Source organism: Sprattus sprattus, assembly GCF_963457725.1.
Source record: "Sprattus sprattus genome assembly, chromosome: 2".
Lineage (NCBI taxonomy): Eukaryota > Metazoa > Chordata > Actinopteri > Clupeiformes > Clupeidae > Sprattus > Sprattus sprattus.
The window spans coordinates 54,679,870-54,701,129 of record NC_137921.1 but is presented as its reverse complement, the minus strand read 5'-3'; the positions used below and the strand labels follow the sequence as shown (position 1 = coordinate 54,701,129).

The 21,260-nt window shown below is 42.1% G+C and overlaps 1 protein-coding gene across 2 annotated transcripts in view; it reads right to left on the bottom strand.

Annotated features, from left to right (window-relative positions):
* The window catches only part of mast2 (microtubule associated serine/threonine kinase 2), a 119,813-nt gene that overhangs the window by 65,228 nt on the left and 33,325 nt on the right, over window positions 1–21,260 (bottom strand). For both annotated transcript variants that reach the window (XM_080833197.1, XM_080833198.1), the window contains exons 2-3: window positions 20,286–20,433; window positions 20,019–20,161 (exon numbers count right to left, since the gene is read on the bottom strand). In XM_080833197.1, the coding sequence (XP_080689323.1) occupies window positions 20,019–20,161; window positions 20,286–20,433 (291 nt within the window). The remainder of the gene's footprint in view (window positions 1–20,018; window positions 20,162–20,285; window positions 20,434–21,260) is intronic.

Genomic DNA, 21,260 nt, shown 5'->3' with positions numbered 1-21,260 from the left:
TTGAGGAACAACAGGCATATCAAGCAATCTTCAAGACAAAAGCCAGATGATCAGCCAGACTTCCACGTGATTATTTTCTGTGCACCATTTTTAAAATACAACTTGTATTAAATATTTGGTTTGTATCCAGAAAAGGTAGTGTGTTCATCCAGTTAGCCCTGATTCACAGTTTGTTCCTTTTCTGTTTCTGAAGTGTCCTTCTCTCTCCCCACAGTGCCTCCTCTTATGACACGAGGTTAAAACAGAAGACGGGTGTGAGGCTCACAGTTCGAGCTGAGCTGAGATGAGATGGAATGAGCCAGAGGCAGCAGCAGCACCCCACTGTCACAACCAAGCCAGTAAACAACTGCTCTCAGACCAGCGCGGGCAGATTCCTTCCTTATGTGCCGAGACGGGAGGGCAGCGTGATGACAAGCCAAGGGAACGGATTAAGCGGGTCACGCTTTAGCAGCAGAGTGGTTTCACATGAGCAGGTGCAGAGTGAAGTGCATCCTTGTCCGTCTTTTCCTTTCGCTGTTCTCATCACCCTCAGTCCAGCTTTTTCTGCTCTGATACTTCAGCCACCTGGACCAGTGCCCCAAGCCAAGTTTGTGAAAAACAGAAGGATACACAAACAGGCAGGACAAGTAGAGAGAGTGAGGCAAGAGTGGCACTCACCCCCTATCCATCTGCAAGCGCCATACTGAGCAATTGCCTGTGTTTGTGACTTTGATGTTGAAGGCACCACCTCGTCAGTTTTCTGTTGCTGCTGCTGCTGCTGCTTTCTCCACTTCTCCCCCCTCTGTTGTGACTTTCTTCCTCTTGGGCTCCAGTGATTTGGTGGGAGGTGTTTGGGTTCTATGGTATTTTGAGCAGAGCTATGTGCTGAGCCTTGTTCTTTTCCATCCTCCTCCCTCTTATTAATAAGCGTAGGAGCCTTCGCAGCACAGAGCACCACTGCTCTGTCTCTTCTATTAGCCCAGCTCTGGCCAATAGGACACCAGCAGGAGTATTCGGATTTGCATAAAATGAATGGGAGTGCTGCAAGGCTCCACCTCTTGTTTTGTCACAATGTACTCCATCTCCCCTCTCCTTCTATCGCAGCTGCCACAGCCCTGCCTCTCTCAAAATAACCCTGACAGAGCTGGCCCCTCTGAAACATCTCCACAAACGCACCAAAAAGATAAACCCTTGTCTTCACACCCACTTATAGATACACTCATTGCCACATATACACAGCCATAGATATACACACGTCCCCATACACAAATACTGAGCTTTGTTACCCACCTCTGGCATTGTTATGAATTAGTAATGAAACTCCTGATCTGTGGGCGGCATAATTATTTATTTAACAGCTGTATTTGAACAGTCAAAGTCACATTCTGCTGCTGGACGGTTTGGTTAACAGATTCCTCCTCTCTGTTCTGTCTCTCTTAATTCTCTGCCTTTTCTCTCTTCCCCACAACCATCAGTTTACACCTTTCTCGATTTTAGCCGGCCACAGAATGTTCCTGTCCTTTTCAGCTGAATCATTCACAATTTGAATATATAATGTTTGATTGTGTTTAGAAAGGACAAATCTGAAAGCTGGGGGAAAGGCTTTTTTTTCCCTCTGCTTTTTCTCTTCCCCTGGTGATGGAGCTTTGTTCCCTGCTCTCAGAGGGGAGACAGGAACACCGGGAAAGGATTACCAGCCCACACACTGGGAAAGCTCATTAGCCATCATCAACATCATACCCACTTTCTCTCTCTCAAACACTGGACATGACATCTGTGCTGCAGTCGTCAAGGAGAAAGGCAGCGAGAGGAACTATTGAGATGTAGTTGGGAGGTAGCCATAAAGAAAAAGAGAAAAGCAGGAAGGAAGCAGCAGGCAGACAACATGGCTCTCCCACGCACTTGACCAACGATAAGACCACAGAGTGCAATCCATCCATCATAGATGCACAAGGCAATTACCCGGAGGTAAGAATGGTGGAAATAAAGATACAACACAATACAGCAGTTGCAGGATTAAGAGACCGAATATTGTCAAGCTCTCCTTCTAGAGCTGGTCCATTCAGACTGTTCCATGAGGATCAAGCTTAACTGGGTGACCTTGGTCAGGGGTCAGATGAGGGAAGGGGGCCAGGTGGGACAGGAAGATGCAAGAATTTAGAAATCCGAGACTTGGAAGGAGGTGGAATTTCACCCATGCATGCTATAGTGGGATAGAGCGTGAGGGTATTTTACCCTATCTATCCCCTGAATTTGCAGGGATGGATTTCTGAAAACATGACAGATTTTTTTACATCCATGTTCTGCATTAGCAATGTTGATGAAGCTGCAGTCTGTCTAAATAATGTCAGGAATGTCCCAAGATTGTTGAGTATATTCTTACACGCTGCTTTTAAATGATCTCCCATACTACTGACATCCCAAAGCTTTCAACCCATTTACTGTATCCTAAAACAAAGATTAGAGGCCCTGAATAAGAAACATTGGTTTTAAACAATAGCACTGTTTTTGTTTTATCTTTCATGTTTATTCCACACAAGATGTTATGACTTGTAATTTGTAAACATAAGATGTTGTTTTGAACTGAGGGATAAAATATGTCTTTCTGTTTTCATCTCTCAACGACAGGAATCCAACACTGTGCCAGATAACTTTGATCCATACCTCATGTGTACTCAACGAAGACCACAGGATAACCTCTAATTGGTGACCACTAAGTGAGATTTATCACAGTGTTGCGCGAGGGTGAGGGGCAAACCCAGAGACATGGGCTGCCAGGAGAGCAGTGTGCGAGACAGAGTTTCCATTTCCAATCTCCCCCTATCAACATGTTATCAGTTCCCCCTCTCTTTGGTACTTTCATGGCTGCTCTAAGTGACGACCTCCATTCCCTGACCCATTTACTGCAATCAGCTGGGTCTGAGAGGGACTCTGACAGGGACACTGAGCTAGGTATTTTTAGTTGGTGTTAGCACAGTAAAGCAGAACATCTGATTTATGCAGCCACGGCCTTATGAATATAGATAACCATGACAGTACTTCCTGACAGTGCTCAATCCTGAGGGTGCAATAAACATTTTATGAAGCTCCGCAGTCAAAGCCACTTAACTATACAAGACATATTTACAGCCCACACCAACACTGATGTCAGCCTACTCAATCCATCAAACTACCAGCCAACCAAAGCAATTAACCAATACGCTGAAAGATTTCCAGTGGCCATAAAAATACCAACAGTGGATGGTGCATGTCTCTCAGTGCAGTAGGAACATAATGAGTCAACCAAAGCTGTTTATTCACAGATATACATCAGTGATGTGGGACTCAGTCAGCTTTACTTTAGGTAAGTGGCATAGTTTAGTTTAGTTATAGTGGCAGCCTAGTTTCTAGGTTAAATACCACAAAATTCACACATTTTCAATGCCGATTCCATCGCTTTAGGCCTATAGCCTGTAGTAATGGCTTGTACTTCCAAGTAGCATTCAGAGAGTAAATGTGCATCTCAAGTCATGTTAACACCTTATGAAACATGTACAATCACTACAGCTCATTTATCTATGATAGCCCACCAGCCAACACACAAGGATGCACCTAATATCAGCCAGTGCAGAACTTTGTTGTTCAAAATGTGAACAGTTGTGATGTAATATTCTGACAATCAGAAGACCACAACCCATAAACTGTCTGGAGTGCAATTAGAGGGGTAGACAAAAACATTTGGCAAAATGTGGAAAAAACGGGTAAATTGGGCTTGTGTTTGGCTGAACAAGTCTGATCAACCAGAGCATAAAATCACTACATTAATCCCTTCTATTTAGGCTATTAGTTTTCTTTCACATATTCATCATCTTGAGCCATGTTCATCGCAATGTAAACAAATGATCGTAACCAGGCAATTTCCAGTCTCTATAGCAACAACAGCTTCAAATGAGAGGCAGAAATTACACTGACCGTTGGCAGTGGAGCCAGAACCAGTGCAAACACTGTAAGTGAGATGGGAGTCGCCAGAATGCGAAATGTCACTAGGATCCCTTGTGGATCACCCAGCCAGTCATTGCTGTTCCATTCTTAATAAGGAAAGATGTCCAAAATGACAACTGTAGATGTTGAACATGCCTTAATGTTTTACTTTTACGTTTGCTAGCTAAAAGATGCAAACAATGCTAGATAAAATAGATAGTTTTTTTTTGCAAGGATTAGCAGCAAAATAGAAAATGTTTAATAAATGTATCCTGTTAAGCTATGACCATCAAGAAATGATGTTTCACACATCACCATTCACAGGGCTGGCTGACATCGCTGATTCACTCAAACCATTTCTGAATTCCTTAAACTTACATAGAACATACACTAGGAATTGTGACCATCTGTAATTTTAAACTCTACTAATTAGACTAACATGTCATGATCCAGAAGGTACATGACTTGGGAATGGCAGAAAAACGTTAGTTATCTCCTAATATGAAGATAAAAAACATGACATCCTTTGGGATCCATCTCTACTCACAAGAGTGACCTTCAACATAGTAAATGCACCATCAACAGTCACAAACCCAGATCTGGCAACGCAAGGCCCACCATAAATCTGGCGAGAAACAAAGTTACTCCAGCAGAGACACAAAAACATTCACCCGCTGGGTGGCCAGGACGGGCAGCACTAATGCCATATTCCCTGACAAGCCGGGGTGTGTGTGTGTGTGTGTGTGTGTGTGTGTGTGTGTGTGTGTGAGTGTGAAGGTTTGAAGCTGAGCTTTCAGTGCAAGTCTGACCACGTTCATCCCAAAGACGGAGCTATAAATTAGCAATGGATACAGACACAGGGTGTTTTTTTCCCTCTTGCTGCTAAAAATACTTTAACCCACTGCCAGAATAAGTGTGATGTAAATATTTCATGATTTAATGTATTGATTTAATGAGAAACTGAGGGCCCTTTGCATGCAAAAGATGTAGAGACTTGGTTTATAATGACAGCATAGGTTCCTACAAACATGATAATGAATGTTGTGCTTTAAAATAAGAAGCCGATTCTGAGAACTTTGATACACCTCATAAACTGCTGCAAAAGGAAACACGACACGTAATCCTCCAACAAAAGCCTGTCCAGTCTAAACTGTAAAGCTTCGTCTGAGAAAAACATCCTCCTCAGAGTGCCTCCCTTGTGTTCCTTTGAAAAGCCTCCTTTCCACTTTCACCGAGCACAATGGCATCTGCTTCTGCAAACACCCTATTTCAAACTGACAAAAATGTCTTCCAAAAACATCTCAGAACAAAGACACCTGACAGGATGGTGTAAACGGCCTTCAGTACAACAAACAGACGACGTGAAAGACAATCCCAGTGAGATGGAGGGCCCAAAGAGAAAAAACATTAAATCAATGAGATCAATGTTTCTGTCTCAGGAGACTAATGAGGTAGTATGGTGGTCCCTGATGGGCTCAGGGAGGAAGGTCCCAGGGAGCAGTCTCATAGTTGATACATCAGGGGATGACAGTGGCAATGGATATGGCTTGAGAAGGGAGGGGTGGCTCTACCTCATAGTCCAGCAGAAAGCATTCTTTACACCACTACTACAACATGAGCAGTTAAAAGCATAAGAAGCCTGCTCATTGTGGGTTAAGGGGATGCACATTACAGCACAGAGGAGTAGGTCCACCCTGAGCAGATACCCTCATGAGGTCCAATCTCCAAAATGTGACATAACATCCTCAGTTTAGTTCAAATATCCACATTATGGTCCACATTGTCTTGGACTGAATTACAAAATAAATCACTACAAGGCCAGTAAAACACATGTATCCTTGCAAGATTCAAAAATAAGCAGAGACCCTTTTGAGGAGATAAGCCAAGCTATGCAGGAAACAGGAGGGGAAAACTGGCACTGCCTTGAGCACACACAAAAAAGAAAAGCATTACCATCATGGAGAGTGATAAGAAACTGCTGAGCCAGCTTCAAAGCTCTCAGAGGAGAGATGTTTGAAGGGAAAAGGCAAACGAAAAATACTTACCTAAATCACAATCCCCTCTACTGTCCATTACAGGCTTGGCAGAGGATGGGGTTTTAACTTTTGGACCAATGACAGTGAGAGTCTTTGCCTCTTTTATAATTGACACTTCGACACACAGAGGACACTGGGAGTGCTCAGCAAATATACCAACAGTTTGCCAACAGCATCCCTGTATGTCTGAACCAGATAAAGTGCTGTTCTTTTCCCCTTTCTGACGTGTTGGTTATGTATGTACACATGGGTAGGCCTAATGCCTGTTCCTTAAGGTTTAAGTGCACAATTATTCATATTATTTTGGGTTATAGGATATTCATATCAACTTTAAAACCAATTATTTACAAATAAGTTTAAGAAGGTTGAAGAACATGCTACACTATGCTATCTAAATACAGATGATGTACCAAATAGCCCATATCCACATATCCTTGTTACAAAAATTCCCTTAAATGAGACTGCACATGCTCAGACAGACTGTACAAAGGCCACTGAAACCCTTCCAAAAGCAAGATCCAAATGCAAGGCCTGTGAGATAACTGCAAGCACAAAACACTGTACACCATAACAAGTCCAACCCATAACGTTGGCTCTTCCTTCCTGGGTCCAAACAGCCAATTGTTAGTGCACGAGACAAAGACAACAAACTAGTGCTTCCTCACCATGTTCATGGCTGTTGGTGAAGACATGACGCCAAAATAGTGCAGTGAGCCTGACGCCAGCACATCCCACTGACCCTTGGCCCACATATGCCGTCTGATGGCACACACAGATATGGCTGCATGCCACACACTCGTCACAGATTACACACATTCAACCAAGCAAAGCTGAGGGACAGAACTCATTTTTAAGATATATATTATTATATTATATATTAACATACTCAATAATGAGCCAATAAAATCAATCTAACAAGGCATAAAGCCATTTTAATAATGACAGAAAATTGCCTGTTACAACCAATGTAGTTCAATAACTACTTAAAAGTAAATGCTATGCTGAGTCCCGAATTTCATTACATTTCTCAATAACATGACCAATAAATAGACTATTCAGTTCATTCAAATTTGTCTTCAAAACACGACAACTTTCGTAACAGAATATTGATTCTACTAACTCCTCTCGTCTTTGAAGAATTTCTTGAACCCACGTCCTTCTAGTTTTCGTTTTGCTTTTTTGTGCAAGGTCCAGCCGTAACAGGTCAGTATCCATTCTCCTAAGCTGCCAACAAAGCTGGTGCGTGCAGCGGGTGCTTGGTGCCACTGTTTATAGAATGTAACCGTTCACAAATGTGGATTTTCACATTGTTATAGTTATCGTTCTTGGTGGAGAAGGGGCTTAAAAGTAATCCTGTAACTGCATCAAAATTCAAATCTTTCTGAACGTAACTATGCCTTAATTTAGCCTCACAATATTACAGAGATACAGTAACCCTGTCCAAACCACATCCAAGGGTAGGGGGACAGCAGCTCAGGAGTTGGTGCCCACGAGGCAGCTCCATGTCCTGCCTGAATGCTCTTCAAAGGCAGGTGTGGCTTCATTTGGATGATACTGAGCAGACCACAGTGCAAACTGAAAACCAGGACAAAACCCCATCAGCAAACAGCCAATTCAGGGATTACCAATCACTTTTAAATCAATTCACGCGCTCCAGGACGACAGCACTGTAGAGAGCTGAAATGGGGAGACGGGGGCAGATGGGCTTATCGAATGACCAGTGAGTTGTGGCAGCCCAAGACTAAAAAGTGAACAGACCACAAAGTCAATTCAATTTTCCTCCTTTAATCACAGCAGGCTTTCTGGCAAACACCAACCAGATAACTTCACCGCACATTGGAAGGAGAGGGCATTTGTTTGGGCTACAGCACCACAAAGTCCTACAATCCACTAGTTGGAGTTCTGATAAATATGGTAAATAAATTAACCGTAAAAATAAATTAGCCAATCATTAAGCATAGTCAAGTGAGGAGAGGCTTTATCAGTAGCAGTACAGCTATCCACTTATCCATGCCTAACTACCAAGTGTCTTACACAGGAAGTCTGATCATATTTTGAGCCATGGTAACATATGGTAATGTATGACATTTTGTTCATTTGACATATGTGGCAAATGTGTGTTAGAGACGCAATGCCCAAGCTAAATTGCCTTTGTCATGTTTGTGAGAAAATTATTTTGACAAAAAAAATTACAATATTACAGATAAAACATTATTTTTTCTGAATGTTAGCCCCATTCAATTTTTTGTGCAAGTACCTCCATCGGTTTAAAAGCATTATCAGATTGTGCCATGGTACAACAACCCTCAGCTCTGTTTGACACAAACAAATCCATTCAAATCCATAAATACAGGGTTCAAGCCTCTAAAAGCCTTTACAGTATATGTACGCCTGTGCACAAAAAGCCTAGCAAAGCAAATACACACAAAATGTAGCCAATTAGGATATTGTGAAAGGAGTGGACATTAAAACAAATTACAAACACTCCAACAGCTCTAACAATATGTCATACAACCTTAACCAAGCTCTGTGGTCTACCTGACTGGAGATTCATCCCTGATGGGCTGGTTTTGCATGCAATGCTTGCCCAGCAACACATCACTGATAGGATTTTGAAGGTCAGTTGTTATGAGAACCAATTCATTGTGTTCAACCTCCTCCTGGAAAGAGCAAGCAGGAGAAAAACTGGACACTGTCTGATGGGCTTTTGATGGGTTTACCATGTATCTGTATTCATGCTGTAGTGAAGCTTTAAGGCTTTCACTACAGAACAATCCTCATCCAATGACATCAACCTATATCTTGTTCACCTCTGTCACCATTGTGACGAAAAGCAGGTTGGCGCCTTGCATATTAGCCTCCGCCATCGATGTGTGAATGGGTAGATGGCAATAACACGTAAAGTGCTTTGAGTGCTCTATGAGTAGAAAAGCACTATATAAATGCAGTCCATTTCCCATTTACCTTCGTCCTGCTATTCTCATAAATCCTATAGTTTGGCATCATGGGTGAGTGAGGGTCACGTGTAAGATCTGTTTTCTTTAGCTTCTGTGTTTTTCTGTGCTACACAGAACCTTTATCAAGTCCACATGGCGGACTATGGAATGAAGAGTACAAACCTTTCCTTGTCACCACTGAGGTATTCAATCAACTTGTTAAGTGAGAGAGAGAGAGAGAGACAAAACACCAACTATGACAACCATCTTCCTCATCAAACCCTCACATTCTTAAGAGCCCTTTTCCTCTTCAGTGCTGTCAACTGCTTTCTAGACACTAGTCCTCATGTGCTTCTGCTAAATAGCCCACCACAATGTATCTAAGTATGTGTTGCCTCAGATGATCCATCAGATAAATATGAAAATGTGAACCTTCAGTGGATGTTGAAGATTGATTTGAAACCTGCTGGCACAGGGAGCTACTCTCAAAGTCACACAGAGACAAGACTCAATACAATGCCTAATCACAAAGTGATTCCACGCAGTGTCACCTTTCCACAATGCATAACAAAAGCCAGCCCAAACCATACTGAGCTACATTTCAAAACATTCTTATTGATATATATTGTGGTTCTGAAAATCATGTGATTCCTGGCTCCTCAGTGAGGACACCTTCCTTATTTAGCATATTATGCGGTAACTATTGCGAAACTGTTCCAAATCCAGTTTGTTTTCTTAATACCTGTGGTTTCCTTCATTGAACTTGATAATGCAACAAACAAAGAAAAGCATGAACTTGGCTGAACTTGGAGCTGTGAAACTGGATTAAGCAATAGCAATCTGAACATGACAACAATTTATATCATAAGAACAATGGGCATATAAGGACCCTCAAAGCATGTGCTGACCTGCAATCAACTCCTGGAGTGGTGCCTTTACATTAGAGTTAAAAGTGAGGATGGGGGTATAATAACTATTAGTGGTAGACAGGGCAATCAATACAGAGCCTTGCTACTGGGTGGTGATGGATTGGTGATCAAGTAATGCACCACTCTTCTAACGATCTCAAAATAAGCATGGAGGATGGGGAATAGAATATCACAAAAGGGAACTCGATGATGAGGCAGATAACATTTGTCTGACCGGTGATTAACCAGATATGACGTTGATCGATCAAGGCAACTCAGTGAAAACACACAGCTTCCTTTCGTAGCAGCTCTAAGCTGAATAACTAAATGAAAAGAAACTAACAGCTTCATGATTGGTTTTCAGGTTTTGGCATTTGTTCGTTTTCACAGAGTTGTCCAGCCTCTGCCGGACATGATGTCACATTCTCCAGACGAATGAGGCAATTTTGTCAGTGTAGAGGCCCTGAGAAAAAGGTTAGAGGGATAGAGAGACAAAGGGATACACACACACACAAATGGCTAAAGAGTTGTAATGACAGTGACACACACACACACACACACACACACACACACACAGTGTTCACTCAGCTGATCCAATTCCTAATTTCAGTCAGTAATATTCTCGATTTGAGTCTCACTCAGTCTGTCCGCAGGACCTTGTAAATAAGCCAAAGAATGGAAAGACAATTGTGTGATGGTGACACCAAAGCAATAAGCAACAGCTTTTCGCAGTGGAAAAAGAACATTGTACCCCGTAGGTGTATCCCAAAGGCCAATGAGATCTCCATTACAACACTTTTCCATTAGTTGAGAAATATCTGTTGGGGTTAACACAGCAACAGTCTAATGGATATTCCACCAGAAGAATTTAATAGCGGGACCAACAGACAAACTGGGGCGAACTTTCAAATTACAAGGAAGAAAGTAGGTCCCTAAATCATCAGCAGCACAACAGAGAACAAGACTAGGATCTCATTTCCTCCATGTTTGCAACAAGCATATACTAAGTATGATGGGCCCATCAGTATTTTCATATGTCTGTCTGCATCAATAAAATACCAAATTTGAATATTTGTTCATGTTTATTTGTTTGTGGTAGCTATTGCTGAATACAACCACCCCCACAAGATCAAAAAATTAAATTCTCTTTTTAACCATACTTTGAAAATGAACAAAAGAATCTGAAGCAGCCAAACGCCATTTAGTCCTACAGCACTGACACCGTAATGCATCACCAGGCAGCTCCCACTGGTGTGAATGGTCCTCTACAGGGATCTTTTCAGGATCTTACGACTTCCTAACACGGGAGACTCTTGCACACACAAAGCCATTATTAGGCATTTGATAGAATCTGGTCATGCCATTCATTTCATTTGGCATTCATGAACATTATATCAAAGAAAAACCCTTGAATTGGCTGCTTATAGGACAGATGGAACACACTACTGTATTTTCTCAATTATTAACCGCACCATATTTGTACTGACTGATCCATGTATAAACTGCGGTTAAATCAACGTTAAGTTATCGGATCACGTAAAACTAAATGCCATGTAGTTGTTGTGCTAATAGCAATTTAAAAGTTGTATTAAGTAGGGACGGGCATTTCAAGCAAAGAAACTACACCGCTCCCCTCAAGCCCCTCAACGCACACATACAAAAACCTCATTCCCACTCACAGTGAAAATTAGTTATGATGGCTAACTAGCTTGCTAGCAAAGAAAACTTTTGAAAAACCTTACACAGTGTAAATGGCAGTTCCATTTGCATGAAATGATAGCTAGTAATCTACTGATTTAACAGTCTCCTTAAAAAATTAAACATAGAACAAAAAGTAAGGAAATTTGTCTTTGGTAGATTATTTCTTTGTTGTAACCATGCTTCTCGGCAATAGATCTTATACTGTTGGAAAGCCACCATTCACTCAAATCGTAACGTTAGCCTACTACACAGTTTGCGAACGTTAATCTATAAAAAATAAATAAAAATGAACTGCGTTAAAATGGGTTTGCGTTAACGCCGTTAATAACCCGTTAAAGCACTCATTTTAATATGTCTGCCTAACCATTTCCACAACAACCTCTATTGTCTCTCTTCCATACTCTGGAGAAATAGATATGATCTCACATGCGAAGCAAAAAGGAATCCAGAAGAGATGGCATGGTTACTGCATGAGTACAACCCACATAATGACGGAGATACAAGAGCCAACCGATTGTGTGCGACGCATGGTAAGAAATCGGTGCCACCCACGAGCTGCATGTGAACTTCAGCGGTGGCAACCTCGTCATTCATATATACACATTAATACATAACATATTAAACATGCTTTTAACCCTTCACATGTCTGAATGTTTTATATAATTTCAGTCTATTTTTTTCAGTGGTTAGATTTAACAAAAGCCCTGGCAATGGAGCAACATCTAATATTAGCGAGCATACACTGACTAAATAAGAAGGCTTGAAGGCTAAAATAACTGTTAAATGTTAAAACGCTCTAATAACACAGGCAAGTTCATAAGTAACACAGGACCGTGCCTGTGTGTATGTATTTTTTGTGACCCAAATGTGCAGACAGAGATGCACAGAGGCGTGGGTGTGTGTATTAATGTGTGAGACTCATACTCATCTCTCAAGGACGCTGCTCATTAGATCAGCTCTGTTAGACCAGGCACGGCCTGCAAAGCCCAAAGCACAGATACAGCTGGGAGCCAATTGCCGCCTCTGCAGACCATCCGTGGGTGCATTAGGGCTCAAGGCCCTACAATAGCATTCATAAAAACATGCTCAGGGTGGCTGACGCATACAGCACTTAAACATCACAAATGGATGCAAACATTGTCTAGGCAACAGAAAATGAATACACTTCACTTCAATATTATTCCAGAATGCCATGATAATGAAATAAATAAATAAATAAGTTGCCTTTCTGAAGCAGCAGAACTGTTGTTTCTGGCCATGGGTACCATTTTACTGCGTTCTACTCTGCATTCCATCCCCACCTCAACAAGGCAGCAGGTTATCTCTTGAGTATGGTCAGCCGTGTTTACTTCCAAAGCCAGAGCGGGAAAAAAAGAAGCAATACATCAAACACAGACATTACCAGAAGACAACACATACAACAGGAGGCCTAGGTCAGATAATAATAGAAAAAACAAACCTAACTTTTATAGAATGAAAGAATGAACCAAAGTTGTCAGTTGCATGACATGCAAACCATCTAACCTTCGGGTGTTGCTTTTTAGAAGTTTGTACAATTCCGCTACTGCCTTATTATAATAAGACATTTTCTGAGGTAGTGTAACTTCCTAAATGTCACCTGGCTCCATGAACAGAAAGTTTCCTGGCACACTGATAGAAACATATTCATGCATGTTTTCCAGAGGTGGGTATAAACTTACACATTGAGTCAACCAAGGACAGATGGGGGATTGCGACAGTATTTCCAGCTCTAGGAGCATTATCCATAAGGTCCCCACTGTGCAGTGTTTCCCACAGATCTGAAATATACTGGTGGTGGTAGCATGTGACAAATATGTGTGACCTTCAAAACAATATTTTGATTTATTGAATATTTCTATCAATGTCACAGATCCAACCCTTAGTTTACTCTACTTTATTCACATAGGAAATGTATTGCCATTCCACACTAAATGCTAACATTGGCTATGTTACCTGTGGTGCTGTGCGTCTCTCTTAGTCATCCTCATTGTGAATACTCATATCTGCTGGGTAAACGCCTGGACATTTTTGTAGTCTAACCTTAGCTTAAGTCTGCGTCTTTCTAACTGTCAAAGCCTCAACAGAAACACATAATAATCTTCCTTATATTTAGCAATAACAGCTTTGCTTTGTATCGGTCAATGGTCAAGCTAGGTGTGCTGAAGTCTTGTAGCTACCAACTTAGCATAGTTGGCGCTCTCTTTCATAGAATTCGAGGCTACTAGCAAAGTCAGAGAACAATTTCACAATAAGGACAAATGGAGTGTTTTTTCCTGGTCTGTGCTTGTAAAATATCCACCGTGTCTTCTGTATCTCAAGTGCAGCTGTCAGTACACCCTTCTTGCAGACAAAAAGGTTTGGGCGGGGTAGAGCGAGGGGAGATTGTCCACAAGTGAATTGATCGCAAACAGTGTCATTCTCTCAGACAGTTAACAAAATCTTTCTTATTTTAAATAAAAACTAAAATGGGTCAGAAAATGTACTTTGGCAGCAGTTAATAAACCTGGACGGCCCGCCCAAGTTAAATTTATGTGTGGGGAAACTACTGTGGGTGGAGCATCTCATTTTGGTGCCTTTTGGGCGCCTCAGTAAATTAGCTGCTCACAGCTATAATTAATATTGCATGCTGCATGCTTTTGTGTTTCCTGCTCCAACACAGTGATGTCAGGCAACAGCCTTTTAATTTTTCATATGCATTTTAAATTGCTGTATGGAACCAGTCATCCAGACAGACAGAGGGAAAGGGGGTGCAGGGGACAGAGATCACAGTGTGGTGGTAGAGAACAACAATAAGACCAGTAGTAAAAGTGGTCATAGTTAAATGTAGATGGTCCAAGCCATGGAGGTTCCAAGCAGTCTGTACTTGTCTTTCTCCTTCCCATAAAATGTTCTTCATGCCCTTAAAACATATTCAAAATAAGATAATAAGTCTGAGAGCTGGCATCTCCTCACCAAACTGTTCACTGTTTATGAGAGAACAGGGTCAGATTGAGTAAGTGAGGTTGAGAGAATTTCAGGCCTACTTTCCATGAATATGCGTGTGCGTGTGTGTGTGTGTGTGTGTGTGTGTGTGTGTGTGTGTGTGTGTGTGTACATAATCAAGTAAGTAAAGCAGGTGAGGTTGTGTGTGGACTACACCGGCAGCCTGATATCAGCAGTTCCATATACTGTACCCAGAGATACTCCAGACATGATCAACTACAGAAAAGAGTCATCGAGTTGACAAATGATGAGAGAAACAGATCCAGCATTTACCAAAGACAAAGAGGATGCAGCCTGAGGGGAGAAGACAGCATGCTATGCTCTGTGTCTCTGTGGCAACGTATGATTGTGTTTACATGCACTTACATGCACGCAATTCAACTACCACAGGAAACCTGCTTACGGCAGGGAAATCCCATAATGCATTTACATGTGCTGCGGTAAGTTGGTTACTCAAAAACCAGTGCATATGGGATCTTGGCAGTAATTGGATCTCGCTCTACCCACTGCCGCATTTCTGTCCTATGGTTCCAGGATGATGATGCGTTTTCATTATAACCACGCCAATAACAGGAACGTTATTCACAAAACTGAATAATCAACGTTCAAATATATGTAGTGACAAATTCAATGTGTTTTTCTAGGGCTACATTAAGTATGTTAAACCAATTAAATTGCTAAATGTCCTTCACACAAGGATTGCTAAATAGGCTTGCTAAAATGGACTAATTTATCATCATCCAACAGAATACAGATTACAAAATCCAAGAAACCGAATACAGCAAAGGGATACAGCAAAACAGCACATACAGTCATATAATTAAGTTTACACTTCAATTAAGTGCACACTCCATATATTCAGATTGAAAATGTATTGTAATTATTCATAGGGGGAAAATATCTATTTAAAAATCCATAACAAAATGAGAAAGACAACTCAATCCATGGGAAACGTAAGAGTACAAAACAACTGTTAATGTTGCTGTGGCAACAGCAGGGATGCACACAGCATCGCCATAACACTGCACAACGCTACCTGGCCATGTCTGCCCATTTCCTTCTGATTTTGGATAAATGAGAGTTCAATCAAGACAAGTGTTTTGAACAGAGCTGCACCCATGAACTATCCTAGTACATCTCCACACAGCACAGGGCTTATCTGGGCTAAGTGTAGCTATCTACAGCTCCCCACACAAGGTGAGTCCAGGTATAGCCCACCCTGTCCTCCTTTAGCACTGAATTATGAACACTGCTGACACTGAAATACTAAAGTCATGGAAGATTTAATGTTATTTAGTGTTTGGGTTATCTTTCATGTCTTGTTTTGTGTATGCAGAATGGGTAGATTGGGTCTCTGTGTTCCCACTGAGTATTTGACATTTCATGGTCCGAGGGGCTTTACATTGACCCACCGTAAATCAGTAAATACATTAGAAAACACTCTGGCATTAGAAAAAGGTAAAGAAAGGGAGTAATTAAACCTGGAGTATTAAGTCTCAAAAGACAAGAAATCTTATCATGCTCAATATATATTGGAGAATGTTGAAATGCTATCCACACAGACGTATGAACTGAATACATATATGTCCACAGTCACAGACTCTCACCAATGACGTCTAATCATCTTGCCCCCTTTAGTGCCACCCTTGAGTTCCGCTGGTTAGGATAAGAGGCAGGGCTTTCAAGAAATTATTTATAGGGTTTCCATGAATATTTCAGACAGCATAAACCCATCCTATGCACAATCTTTTATGACGGCAGAGAGAAATTGAGAAAACAAATGGGGCTTTTATTGGTCTGGTGACCTGGCTTAAAGGGGCATAAATACCCTCAGTATTAGAACATCATTGTTGCGGTTTGGGAGAACATGGTAACATTATTGACTTCAATGCCAAAATCATTTCTCTATGGACTCCTAACTAGAGTGGATGGCATTATTCCTTTATAATGGATAACAGAGAGCGCCTCTATCTGCAAATCCTCCCTGAGTGCTGTGCTCCTGAGCTTAGAAAGTAACACGCAAGCCTCAAACAACTTTTCTTACAGTGACAGACTACTCCCAGTCTTGGATAATAAATACATACAACAGAATGTCTCAACTCCTTTATGAAAGACAAAACCAACCACCTTTTTCTAATCATTTTTTCTCTTTTTTTTTTTATTCTTCAAATGCGAAATGAGGCCTTCAGCTGTACGGCCTCTGGAGGCTCCATTATTCAACTCTTCCTGATTGTTCAGACCAACCCGAGGCCGTTTCATTGTGCACTGCACTGGCGGGGCTCTGGAGAGGCAGCTGCACCCGTGTTTCTTCACACTGTAAATGAGCTGACAGACAAAAGGCCCAAAGGCCAAGATCGTCTCTCCATTTTACCAGAGCCAACCCAAACAAATGAGTCTATGAACAGCTCTGCTCAGAGAAACAAAGCATGAATAAGAGAAAAAAAGGAAGGGACAGAAGTAGGTAGACTGAATCTGTTCTCACTCTCAATGGCTTGGAAAAAGTAAAAGGGTAAGTTCCTATACTGCGTTGTAAGTGTCTAATGGGCAAAAATGGGAAAGGAGTTTGTTTCTCAGAACGTCTGCTGTGTGAATTACAATTTCAAAGGAGCTGCCACTCTCTTGAGACACACCACAGATTCTAATGAGGACGTATGGAGAGGTGGGGGGATTTATAGGACCAACGGCACAAAAAAAAACAGCCAAGGCAGGAACAATAATGTTCCCTGAAGCATCTGTTCCTGTTCCAAGCCCTTCTTCTCTCTGCCCGTATGTAAATCACATGTTAATTCCACACTGTACTCCAATCCCAGACAGCCACACCCATTCTAGCCCCGTTCATCTGTACTGAATGGGATATTTACATAGAATAGCAAAATATTAGAGTTTCTGTTCGTCTGAAAGGACCTCCGGCGTACACCTGGACATTTCACTGTCAAACCCCAACACCCATCTCTAATAGGAATATATTCCTCACAGGATGTGAAAGGAAATGCATATCTTAAATGAGAGTGAAATGACTACAAGCAGAAATCTGATGAGACAATCTGCACACATAAAATATCTATCAAAAACTGCAGTTTTCTATGTAAACTGAAACCCCTAATAAGGTTGTAAAGAGGGAACTACAACAGATAAGAGAGTTTGACCAAGGTTTGACCTCTTTGTAGCTTGTACCCTCCAACTGATCTTGGCAACATTCTACTGGTAAACAGAATGAGGTTGTGTGACACGCATCCAACAAAACACACCCTCTCCCTCTCTCACACACATCAACACCAACCCAGTGCGTGTGTGTGTGTTCAAGGCCCCACACTGGGCCATCATAGGTAAACACCATCTGCCTGCCCAGCCCTGGCTCCCTACAGACTGCCCTTCTCCCACCACTCAGATATGAAAGCTCCACTATGGGGGTGGGGGTTATTTTAGTGGCGGCCGCTCGATGCCCACAGGGTGCCCTCGTGAGAGTTGGCAGAGGCCAATGAGATAAATATGGGCCACTGGCTCAAGTGACCACATGGATAAAATTCATAAGGTTTAGTTTGCCCGTCTGTACTCAATGTCACTGCAGTCTGCTGCCTATCTAATGAACACTACACAGCGCTGCATAAGCCCCAATCTGTTGAGGTGCATCTCATCTCTGCCAAGAACACTAACAGATGATGGTAAAAGGGCTTTGCAGAAATGGGAAGGAAATTTAATAAACTTCTCATGGAAAAAAAAAATAAAGCAGCATTATTTACCCAACCCAGCACCACTAATCAGATTTTCCATTTGGCGTCCGATGCTCAATTTCCTCTATCCTAAGTATCATGCTGGGATAAAGTAAGTCAGAAATTGCCAATGAGTTTCATAAACCTTCAGTAAACCTTTCTGACAGCCCTGACTGTTCCTCCGATCTGAGGATGAAGATTTTCAATAATAAAGATCATCGTAAAAACAGAATAAGACCATATCTGATAATTCAGGCCCTGAAGAACACTCATGCATCCTAAAGTTGCCATAATGTATTGCTCTTTAGGACCTAAAAAACAGAACAGAAAGATACTGTCTGATTAATCACCTTTGTGGATTTAAACCAAGAACTATTATAGTTTTAAACCCTACAGAAAAGCTGTTTGCAAAATACATCACCCACAGATATTTGGTTCAACCCACTATTGGTAGATACTTTAAAGAATAACATGTCCATTAAGAAAAACAAACCGGGTGTTTCAACTATTTTAAACATGTTCGTGTGAAGTCCACTGAAAAGTACTGTAGTCTCATAACTACGTGCTGACTACACAGTGAAAACAGAGTATGCAGTGCAAACAGAGTATGAGAGACTGCTGCCACCTACTGACAAGCAATGGCTGTGAGTAGTGTTCCCATCAGTTTTTGACGGACTTCTTCCTTGAACAACCAAGCTGAGGGGCATATTCTCAAAACTGTCAAACCAAGTGTTAACCTTGGCCTTTCATCAGATTAGAGTGTTATTCATGTCTTTGATGGTTTAAATTAAGGAACACAATCTCTAGACTGCAGCACCAAGACTGTCCAGCAGATGTAGCAGTCGGCCCATTAGATGGTGTCACAGCATGTTCATATGTTGTATAATGATTGTTGTCTATTATCATCATGGTTTGTTCATTAAGCACTTTTGATCATAGTCCATTAGGGGTGCAACAGTTAAAGGTATGGAGTCGAACCATTCAGTACGCTAGTTTTATACCGACATGTGAACCGCCGTATTACGATAAGTGTTTTTCCTATCATTTCCATATTATATATATTTTATCCCCTATAAATTTGGATGGCAGACCTATTCCTCAACTCTTAAAGTAGGACAGCATAATGGTCATCGCCTTAAGGAAAATAATAGTTAAACTACCTCCTGGTCGACTAATCTGAAATGCTCTAATCTGGGTACAGTAGGACCTCCGACTCCGTTTTGATCGTGAACTTGCTGCATGTTTCTTTGTCGTGAAAAGGACAGTGGGTGTGGATCTGAGAGAGTCTGAGTCACAGCACATGACAGTCACAGGCTCAGTTAACAGCTGTGAGTGTGTCTGCCCACAAACACAAACACTACACTGCTTGGAGATTGCATCCACAACACAAACAGATGCTCCATTTCTCTCCAAACAAACTCATGAAGATTGTGCTTCCAAATATGGATTGGATACCGGGGTCTGTCTCTGTTCTGTAGTGTGAAATCACTTGCATGTTTTCATACATGCATGCATGTGTGTGTAGGGGCTCATACAAGATTAAGAGAATGAATATGTGTGCGTGTGTAGTACCTCTTTGAGAGCATGTGTGGATGAATGCATATGTACGTTATGATATTACAACAACGTATATGATTTTGTGTATCTGAGCATATCTTTGTATATGATCGGGACCATATATGAGCGTGAGGGTAAAAATGTGTGTCTGTACACAGTTTTCTCTGCCTCTGTACGTGCGCGTATGACTGTGTTAATATGTGACTGCATGGGTAACACGTAACTCACCAGTCCTGCAGTAAGGGAGGGGGCAGACTGGCCAAGAGACTGGTTCCGCATGCGCACCAGGTTATTGGGCTCTCCAGGTTGTTGCCATGCCATATGGCTCACTCCACTGTGCATGCTGCTGGACAGAGGCAGGAGCTGCTTCCCTGAAGGTCAACAAGATGCATGTGAACAACACACACACACACAAGCACACATTAAACACGCACACACACCATCAACCCCAGAGGAAATGGGCAATATGTGAAGTCTATCCTCAGTATGACTCACCTGTGAGACCGCTCACCATACTGCTTCTCCGTATTCTGTTCTCATCCTGGCTGAGCTGCCGCTGCAGTTTGGTCTTCCCTGCCGCGGGGGACAGGTCAGGGTTACTCAGCTTCCTGAAGAGCAGAGGAGGGGGCGCCGCAAACTCCTTCTGGAGAGACGGGGAAAGAACGGAAGAAAGAACATGAGATGGATGAGCACAGAGAGAAAGGGTAGAGAGAGAGGGTAGTCAGAGAGAAGCAGAAAAGGAAGAGCAAGGGATAAAAGGAAAGGAGAAAGAGGAGGAGGAAGGATTAGAGACCTTTCCTCCTCAGCAGTCATATCTCCCATCATGCTGTATTCCTCTAGGAAGGCCCATGCACAGTGGATGTGGACAGGTCGGGTATCAACAATACGTCATAACAGACACCAACACTATCAACACATTTTCACACCCACTTCACATACCCAGACTGCACAAACATGCATACCCAGTACCCACTGACCCGTCATCTGCAGCAGGACCCGCTTCCCCCGATAAAAAAGAAGTTTGTTTTGCCGAGGATGTGACTCACAGCACAGACAAGCAGGCGGCAAATCTGCTTCCAGCAGCTATCACATTTAATCAGCGAGTCGCCCCTCAGTATTCAAGATCAAAGGGAGAGCGCCATTAAGGATGGCAATTGCTTTTGACCTTGGTCAAGCCATCAAAACAACACCACACTCTGAGCACGTGCACATCTCAGCATGCGGCTCCAAACCCTGTTCTGTTATGAGCCTTAAACGATCCCAAACAGAGACCGTTGTTGTGGAAACCTGGCAGAGATGATCATCACATCCAGTCACTTCCTCTGGGTGGCTTCAAAGTTCCAGTGCTTAAATCTCCTGTTACTTGCTCACAAAGCCCACGAAGATGTTTTGGCGTTCCAGCCAGAAAGCCATGTGGTTACTGGCTCAGCACTTTCAAAGTGTCTTTCAATCCGACTTTCTGCTGTTAAA